The sequence below is a fragment of the Octodon degus genome, unplaced genomic scaffold (genome assembly GCF_000260255.1).
Source record: "Octodon degus isolate 3935 unplaced genomic scaffold, OctDeg1.0 scaffold00064, whole genome shotgun sequence".
NCBI classification, from domain to species: domain Eukaryota; kingdom Metazoa; phylum Chordata; class Mammalia; order Rodentia; family Octodontidae; genus Octodon; species Octodon degus.
Window position 1 is genome coordinate 9217797 of NW_004524640.1, and position 9268 is coordinate 9227064.

Sequence of the window (9268 nt, forward strand, 5' to 3'; positions counted from 1 at the left end):
ATCGGAGCGAGGGTGCTGCCCTTGCTGAGCAAGCGCTCGACCCCTGAGCCGCATCTCCAGTCCCTTGTACTACTGGGTTCGGGACACAAGCAGTCGGTTCCCGGCCCGCCCCTCCTTCCCCCGCCCGCCTCTCCGTCCTCGGCCCGCCCCGCCCCCGCGCGAAGCGGGTGGGGCAAAAGTTTTTGAGCTCGCGGCTCAGACAGGTGGCGCGAAAGGCTCCAGACACCTAGAAGCTACAATACCCGCTCTCGGATCTTGCCAGAGACAAGCGGTGGTCAAATGCACAAGATGGGGGAGGAAAGGCCTTGCTTTTTGAATGTTTCTTCCTGGGAGGGGAAAGGGTGGGCTGTGCTGGAGTCCCTGAGCCCCCACTGGTCCTTTTGTTCCCTCTCTGGGCAGCTGGGACTCGCCTGCGCTCAGGGCCCGGCTCTCTGCCCACTGCCCCGCTCTCGCCCCGAGGACCCTACCCGAGGCCACAGGGGGCCCGGCCGGCCGGCGGCCCCTGCTTGGTTGGCCCGCTGCACTCGCTCGCCCGGGCGCGGCACTGGCACTCGCCCTGCAAGCGCGAGATGCTGAGGCTCCCGGAGGCAGAGCCGCAGCTGTCCCAGCGGCCTACACCATCGCCCGCCAGCGGCGGGGGAACCGCGCGCCATCCGCCGCGACTCCGAGCTGCTCTCCTCATCGCTGTGAGGCGTCCCGGCCGCTCCTGCCCTCCTGGGGACGGCTCAGAACCCGGGAGGGATCCGGGGACTCCGGGCAGCGCGGGGGCAAAACAAGGTTGGGCTGCGCGGCGCGGGCGCCCCCCGGGTCAGGCCAGTGGAAGGCGCGGGCAGTCACTGATAGGAGGGGGTTGTGCCCGAGTCTCCTCCCTTCGGCCTAGGACAGGTTGGTGGCAGCAGGAGAAACAGCTGCGGGCGCGGGGAGGGGGCCCCATGCCGAGGCTGGGGAGCCGGGAGCCAGAGAGCGGGCTAACTACTGCCCGCAACCTCGCTGGGCCTAGCACGGAGGGGGGTCCGCTATCTGGGCGCAGCACGGGGCCGAGCGGAGAAGGGGTCGCGGGCTAAGGGAGAAGGGCATGCAGGGTGCCCCTAACTGCGCCCACGGGGGACCGTGGCTGGTCAGGGTGGGGTGAGGGGCGATCAGTGGGTGGGGCGGGGTGGGGCGGGGTGGAGTGACCTGGCATCGCGGTAGAGGGTAGGGAGGCGGGAGGAGGAGGACCTCTTCTAGGCCATTTGGAGAGGCGAGGGAGGCAGACCCGCTACCCGGAGGCTCCCAGGAGTAGAAACCCGTGGAGAACTTGCGGAGGTGAAATGAGAATAATGTTGGCCGCTTGCTTGGGGTAGCCTCGCCGAGCACGCCGAGGGTGTCAATGAAACTTGTAAAAGTCCTGCTGGTTAGGCCCAAACTTTTCAGGAGCACCAGACAGTGAGGCGCCCGCGCACACCGTGGGACTCAAGGCTCTGAAGCCCACGTGGCCGGTATGGATCCTGTGTTTACAGGCTCACCTGGAAAGGCTCCCGCTTTAAAATATCGCTTTTGTTGTTAGCTTGACCTGTTCAATTATAAGTGTGGGGGTTGGGGGTTTTGTTTGTTTTGTTGAGACAGGACCTTGCTATGTAGCTCAGATTGGCCTTGAACTTGTGGCTATCCTCCTGCCTCGGCCTCCAGGGTGCCCTGGATTACAGGTGTGCAACACCATGCCCAGGAGTTGAATTTTCTATTTATTTAGTACAGGGTCTAACTACGCAGCTTTGGACTCACAGTGCTCCTCCTGTTTTCAGCTTCCCCAGCACTGGGATTACAGGCCTGCACCACCATGCCTGGTTTGGGGGCCTGCACAGCATGTAGTACTGGGGATCAAACCCACGTCCTTGTTCTTGTCAGGCAGGCGCTTAGACGGCCGAGCTATCTCCCCAGGCCTAGCACTTGAATTATGAGCCATAACTATTCCTCAACCAATTAACAAAATCCCCAAAATTGCACACTGGTGCTTGTAAACCTATGGGACACCATTGCTGTGGCCAGTGCCCTAGGCCAGTGCTTTTCCCCAGGGAACCTGACTTTTTAAATTTTGGTTTTGTCCAGAAATACTTGTGTGTTACAATTACTTGTTACATGTTGCAAAACCTGAACATTAATAAGCATCCAGAGAATCCTTTAAGCTGGGAGCCCAGCCTTGGGAGAGGAAAGGAGGAAGGAGGGTCAGGAGGGGGGACAGACACCCTTGAGTGCCTGAGGCCACCTGGTCGGCACAGGCCATCTGGATGCAGGGTGGGATCACGCTTGGTGCAGTTTTGTGCCGCTCTGAAATGGGCTGGGGCTGTCCCTTATGTCTTGGACAGCATTACCCCTCCAAATAGGGAGTGTGGCCCACTGTGCGCCCAGGGACCAGGGTCTTTTTCCTCCTCTCTCCCCCTTTGGGGGGCAGCCTCCCTACCCCTCTGGAGTCCACAGACCTTTGTGACAACTGCCCACCAAGCAGGGCGGGGGCAGCGTGGCCTCCAAAGTCTTTAAGTCCTGCCCAGCCCTGAAATGCTCAGATTCTTGATTTGCTACTGTCCAAGGGCAACCTAAGAAAAATGTAAGAAATAATAGGATTTTATGAAACCATTCTTAAAATTATTAAAACCAGCCACATGTTGTGCATTATAGTGGTCTCTGTATTTATTAATTAAACATCTCTGTAAGAGGTAGAGGTTGGAAATACCATTCTAAGAAACAAACCTCCCAGGGACCATGACATGCCTCCCATCGCTCGAACAGCAGGGTGGGAGCTACCCCAAATCAGGGATATTTCCACTCTCGATGGATCCTTAGGGGGGAAAGGGAAGGATCCCCAGGAATGACAGGGGACACAGGAATTGCTGTGGTCCATGAGTAGGGTCTCTAAGAAGGAGCCTGCAGCCTCTCCCAGCCTCACCTAGCTGATAGCAAGTTCACCCCTTACCCACAGCCTTCTTACCCTGCAGGTCAACCTGAGGTTCTGTCCCCACCCTACACATACACACACACAAACTCAGATTACTTCCTCAACAGTTTAACTGTGCAGAGGCCTGTCCTTATCCTTAGAGCCTGGTAAGGTCCAGCATAGGGCCAACTGGCTTTATTGGTGAAAGTTGTGGCAGTGGGCAGACGGCATTATGTTAAGCCCTGATCACTCCAGGGCTGGGGAAGGAACGAACTCAGGCTTTGTAAGCAAGGAAGACCCAGAGCTGCCAGGTACGTGGGTGGTAGAAAGGGCGTCCTAGTACCCACTCCCCGCGGCTGTGGTCCTAGCATGTGACCAGGCCTGTGGGGGCCCTCCTGCAACACAGTTCTCTAGCTAATCCTTCACCTCCCTGGCCAGACTGCCTGGCAGTCATACGAAGCCCAGGGCCCTGCTGGGAGCCCCAGTGGAAGGTCCCCTTTTCTCTAACATGCACAGGCTTTGTGTATTACCCGTCACCCAACACCAGGGACCGAAGCGGTCTCAGTGATTACACAGTCTCTGTCCTGGAAGGCGGAGGGGAAGCAGTGGCTAGGCCGCTGTTGCTGCTGCTAAAACTGGCCCCAGAGAAAGCTGAGGCCATGTGCAAACTCGGCTTCTCCAAATTCCCAGGGCCAGTCAAAGACATGATGCTGAGCCCTTGCACTTCTGGACCAGGTCACCTAGCTTACAGCTCGGGCGGGCACCACCAGGCTCATTTGAAACACTTTTGTTTATGAGCCTCAATTCTCTCAGTGACAAGACCAGTAAGTACTCCCTAGTCTGCTAATCTACTGTGCCCGTATTGCCCTAAACTATGGTGAGGATTTAATGGCCCATGAAAGAGACAATAAATTCCAGCTCCAGCTCCTATAGGGCGGCACCCTTTGGAACTGCTTGATGAGGAGTTAATGAGCTCCCCCAGGGATTTGGTGGCTGCCTCTAAGGGAGGGGCTGAGACTTTGACCCTGCTTGCCTTAAAGGGCCAGCTGGAGTCTGTGAGGAGCCCTAGACCCTTTTCAGGGCAGGGGTGGCCACCCAGTGTAGATACATATATGTAGCCTCTAGGCCCAGCAGGGGTGGCCTGGGTGACCAAAATATATGCCTTGGCTCACTCCTGCCTTCCCGGACTTTGGTCTGGAAGCCTCCACCTCCTGGCCAGCGCAGCCCAGGGGTGTTGTGCTGGTGCTTTGCAACCTGGGGCCAGTCTCTCCCTCTCTTCCCTCCTAACATCCTCCCTGTCTCGTCTCACAGGCCTGCAGCTCCAGTGCCACTGCCACCGCCATGGCCCCCACGCAGCTCTTCCGTGCACTTGTGTCGGCACAGTGGGTGGCAGAGGCGCTGCGGGCCCCACAAGCTGGGCAGCCCCTGCAGCTGCTGGACGCGTCCTGGTACCTGGCCAAGCTAGGTCGGGATGTGAGACGTGAGTTCGAAGAGCGCCACATCCCTGGTGCCACTTTCTTCGACATCGACTACTGCAGCGACCGCACGTCCCCCTATGACCACATGATGCCCAGCGCCGAGCACTTCGCAGATTACGCAGGCCGCCTGGGCGTGGGAGCCAGCACACATGTGGTGGTCTATGACACCAGTGACCAGGGCCTGTACTCAGCGCCACGCGTCTGGTGGATGTTCCGCGCCTTTGGCCACCGCACTGTGTCTCTGCTCGACGGTGGCCTCCGCCGCTGGTTGCACCTGAATCTTCCACTCAGCTCCGGCAAGAGCCGCCCGGTGCCCACTGAGTTCAGCGCTCGGCTGGACCCCACCTTCATCAAGACCTATGAGGATATCAAGGACAACCTGGAGTCCCACTGCTTCCAGGTTGTGGATGCCAGAGCCGCAGGCCGCTTCCGTGGCACGGACCCTGAGCCCCGAGATGGTACTGGGCTGGGAGAGGAGTGGGAGGTTTCCAGGGGACAAGGTGGGGGTTCTGAGCTTCACTCACTGTATTCCTCAGTGGGCGATGATATTGCTGGTCCCTCCCTCCTAGACTTTGGGCAGTGACCACCCCAAGTGCACTGGGAACTCAGGATGCCATTTCTAAGTGTGAAAACCCAGGCAGCCCCTCCACCCCCACCCCCACCTCCACTACTGCGCATGTATGTGACCCTGCAGAATGATGGGAAACACCCAAAGTCTGGGAAAATCCCAAGGGGTGAGTTCTGAGCAGGTCTGGCCAGCAAAGCCTGAGTTAACAGAGGAGGAAGAAGAGGAGCCTGAGGCAGGAAGGAATCTTGAGAGAATGATTTGGAGAGAGGGAACATAGGGGGCCCCAAAAAGAGTGGCTGCTGCCCCCAACCAGTCAGAGCCATCTAATTGGGTGCTGGGTTTCCCAGGAAGGAACAGTAGGAAAGCCTGATAGAGTGTGGGAGGGGTCCCCACTAAGCTGATTTTAGTGGCCAGGTCCCCCTGCCTCCCTACCTGCTCTCTGTACCTGTAGCTTCTGGATTGTGGTTTTCACCAAGCTCAGACCAAAAATATTTGGGGACAAATGTTGTCTATATTGAAGAGGTGCAAACCATTTTCCTTGTTTGCATTCCCTAAATGTTACAATATAAATAGCCCCTCTTTTCTCCCCTCCCCCATTTGTTGTTCAGTGGTCCAGGGGTAGGGATGGAGCCTGGGTCTTGCCACTGAGCTGTAGCCTATGCCCACCCTTTTTGAGACAAGTTACCTAGGCTGAGCTCCAACTTACAATCCTCCTGCCTCAGCCTCCCACAGTGCTGGGTCATGACTTTACACCCCCTCACCCAACTACTTCCATTCCATTTACACTGTCTTAGATATTAAAATTACTCTAGAAATAATGCAGGTGGGAGAATGGGCTTAGGTAGATGCCCAACTTGTCCAAGAGCTCAGGAAACAGTGCAGGGGGAATTCAAGCGTGTTCCCTAACCACAGAAAGCAACCAGCAATCCTCCCACTGTGTCTACCCAGCCTGCAAGTTCCCCAGGCAGGGACTGTAAGCTTCCAGAGTTCTTGGGGACACCCTGTCATGAGTAGGGATAGATGTGTAGATGGCCACAGGGCAAGGGCAGCCCACCCTCACAGTCGGGTCCCCAGTTCAGCCCCACAGGGTGGAGCGAAGTCAGGCAGCCTGGCACCAGAGCTGGGTCTAGCACCTGGCATCAGATTGCGCCCGCTGTGTGCCACCTGGAAGGTCATCCGACCTCTGACCCAAAGCTCTGTATGTTTACCAAAAGAGCAGTAACAGCAGCAAGGACAGGGAGGGGCGGAGAGAGGGTGTGTGTAACGCACACGGCTCTGTCTGCACACTGGTAAGTTCCCAAGACGGGAAGTGACAGCATTAACAGCGCAGCTTCAGTGTGGCTCCTTTAGGAGATATTTAACCACAGGCCCTGCTGTCCCACTGGCTGGCCCCTGAAGGGAGCTGGTATCCCCTCAGGCCTGCTGTCAAGATGAACAGGCTGTCAGGTGCAAGCCTGAGTCGCAGGTGTCCAGGGCTCCTGTCATCCTGTGCCTGTTCCACACCCCAAGACCTGGCCAGGTGCACTTGTCATTTTCCGCCCAGGTCCAGCAAGATGGGGACCCTCTGGTGGCTCCAGGTACAAGGAAGCCCCGACTATACAACTACCACCCTAGTTTAGGGCTCACTCTTCACCCCTGCTGTGTGCTGGGCTCTGTGATATGTGGACCAAGCCCAGCTTGGAGACAGCCCATTCCTGTCTATCTGAAGATAGAGCTCAGTACAGATTAGCAGCTCCCTCAGGGCCGCCATCCACTGTGCAAGAAAACTGAGGCATTAGGTGCCCTAGAGCCCTGCTCCAGTGTCAGAGTGGCTCAGATTCAAGTCACCAGTGGTGAGGGTTGATTTCACTTTAAGTCCCAGCACTCCTTCGACAATACAACTATGACTAGCACCTGACGGTGGGGGGAGGGGTGAACACAAGATGCACTGGGAGCTGCAGGTAAAGTGGCGACCTCCCTAATTAATGGTTCTCAGCCCTTGCCCAGGTCTCCTTCTCCCTACTGCAATCCAAACAGTGTTTTACACTTGACATCTGAGCCAGGCGTGGAGGTGCACACCTATAATCCCAGCACTTGGGGAGGCTAAGGCAGGAGGATCACAAGTTCAAACCCAGCCTGAGCAATTTAGCATTGATGAGAGAAGAAAAAAGAAATTTGATTTCCCTCGTGTGTCAGACCAGACCCTGAGGTCTCGCTGCAGCTCCCTGAGGCAGCCCTGGTGCTCTGTTTCCTGCTGTCTGGCCCTTCACCACGATGTCCTTTCTCCCTCCAAGCACCATGCAGTCCCTGCCTGTCAGATTCCCTGTGCCTGGGATGCTCTGGGCCCAGGCCCAGGACCTAGTAGATCCCTCCTCATTTGGAGATGCCCAGCCCCTCCCCAGGTTACGTGGCTGGTGGTCAGCAACACAGGCTCCTCCGGGAGCCCTGGCTTCCCTCCTCTGCCTCTTCCTTGCCAGGGTTTCTCTTAGTGCCTTGGTCGGTGTTGTAAGCATTTCTTTACTGTGGGGTTTGCAGGACTCTTAGTTACCCAGTTATTGCCGTCAGCCCTGCCAGATCCATACACCTTTTCTGCAGTTACCACAAATTGTAGCTGGGCAGTGGTCACACATATTCTCTGTCCCATGGGCACACAGCCAGAAAGCCTGGGTCCCCGTGGGGCTCTGGTGACACCTTCATTTTTAGCTCAAACTCTAGCCTGGGGTTTGTCAGATCTGCTGGTCTCAGGTAGCTCCCGCCCTCGGTGTCACCAGCAGTGACATGGGACCGGCCTTCCCTGGGGTCCAGCTTTTATGATTGTGAGGATAAAATGCACCGTGGACAGCAGTTTTGCTGCTGTGGGAGCTCTGGGCACTGCAGTGCCACCAACATGGGGGTGTCCTTCATGCTTCAATGCCTTTCTGCCGTAGGCATCGAGCCCGGCCACATCCCTGGCACTGCAAACATCCCCTTCACGGAATTCCTGACGGAGGAAGGCCTGGAGAAGAGCCCCGAGGAGATCCGGCGCCTGTTCCAGGAGAAGAAGGTGGACCTGTCCCGGCCCCTGGTGGCCACCTGTGGCTCTGGTGTCACGGCCTGCCATGTGGTGCTGGGGGCCTACCTGTGTGGCAAGCCTGACGTACCTGTCTACGACGGCTCCTGGGTGGAGTGGTATATGCGTGCCCAGCCCGAGCACATCATCTCTGAGGGTCGGGGGAAGACCCACTGAGACTGGAGGGGTCACCAGGCCAGCTCAGGTGACACCAGGCCACCAGCAGTGCACAGCCTGGTAGCCCTGACTCTGCTTTGTGTGAAAGAGTGTTTACTGTCATCCAGTTCAGGTCGAATTTAGGGTGATACCTGAGAAACTGGGGGCTCGTGGGCTCCCAGAGGAGGCAGGGAAAAGGTGATGCAGGCACAGGAAGGGACATCAGGACACAGAACTGCTCCTAATGGTGCTAAGCTGGGGCCCTGTCTCACTTCCATTTTACTATTAGGGAAATAAAAGAGCTAAGTGTGAAAGCCTGTAGCTGTGGGGCAGCCTGATTTCCCAAGGAGCGAGGGCTCCTGCACACCCAGCAGAGGTTGCTCAGAGGATCTGTGGGTCTGGGCATCCCATCCTGCTTCCCTAGCAGAGCTGGGGTCCAGAGCCCCCTATGCCATGACCAGAATGCTCCTTAGCAAGCCGTTCTCTGCCCACCCTGTGACCCTCCAGGTCTCTCTGGCTTTGAGATGAATTCTGCTGTGATGTGGCTACCTCCATACAGGTCACCCTTTGAAGAAAGACATGAGCCCGAAACCTGCGGGAGGCTCCCCCACCCTGCCAGGATGTTCTGGGAAGGGCTCAGTCTAGCCAGCCTGCAAGGGATCTGGCCCCAAATCTGGGAGCTCACCTTGGCAGGCAGGGTGGACCTGTGGGCACCATCCATCCTGCTCGGGGACCCCAGGCTCAGCGCCGCCTCTGTGTGTTTACTCTGCTCAGAGGGGTGCACAGGTGCCTGCTGTTCCTTAGGGCTCTGGCCCCCTTACTCCAGCTTCCCGGATGCCATTTCTTTTTTCTTTTTCTTTTTTTTGCTCCGAATGCCTTCAGGGCAGGTTTGGCTGGCTTGAGTTGTGGGGATCAAACCACAGCAACCTGAACCTGACTGCTTTGTTGAAGCAGCCACTTAAAGAGCTGAGCGAAGGGGCAGGCCCCCAACCGGATGCCATTTCAGCAGCAGCAGCTGTTACAAAAGAAGCCTGAGGAGGGGCCTTGGCTTTTTTCCTCCTTCCAGAGAGGACTGTGGCTTACCCAGGGGCACTTACAGCACAGCTGGGGCCCAGCCCTGGGTCCTGACT

General features: G+C 57.3%; 2 protein-coding genes across 7 annotated transcripts in view; one reads left to right on the forward strand and one right to left on the reverse strand.

Annotated features, from left to right (window-relative positions):
* Nucleotides 1-582, reverse strand: part of Tst (thiosulfate sulfurtransferase) — a 7165-nt gene extending 6583 nt beyond the window's left edge. Inside the window, exons 1-2 of one of the 5 annotated variants that reach the window (XM_023718927.1) lie at nt 468-557; nt 243-326 (exon numbers count right to left, since the gene is read on the reverse strand). The gene's annotated coding sequence lies outside the window, so the exon portion shown is untranslated. Of the gene's footprint in view, nt 1-242; nt 420-467 lie in introns of those variants that run through there. The other 4 variants (XR_002821765.1, XM_023718925.1, XM_023718928.1 and 1 more) reach the window with 4 other exon arrangements.
* A 219-nt stretch (nt 583-801) lies between these two features.
* On the forward strand, nt 802-8952 carry Mpst (mercaptopyruvate sulfurtransferase). Of its 2 annotated transcripts, none has more exons than XM_023718929.1 (3): nt 802-885; nt 4220-4844; nt 7861-8952. In XM_023718929.1, exons 2-3 carry the CDS (start codon nt 4250-4252, stop codon nt 8157-8159), a joined length of 894 nt encoding a protein of 297 aa, XP_023574697.1. In that variant the 5' UTR covers nt 802-885; nt 4220-4249; the 3' UTR covers nt 8160-8952. The 2 variants fall into 2 exon arrangements, with proteins under 2 accessions (XP_023574697.1, XP_004634640.1); XM_004634583.2 differs by lacking the exon at nt 802-885 and adding an exon at nt 1208-1305.
* The last annotated feature ends 316 nt before the right edge of the window (nt 8953-9268 follow it).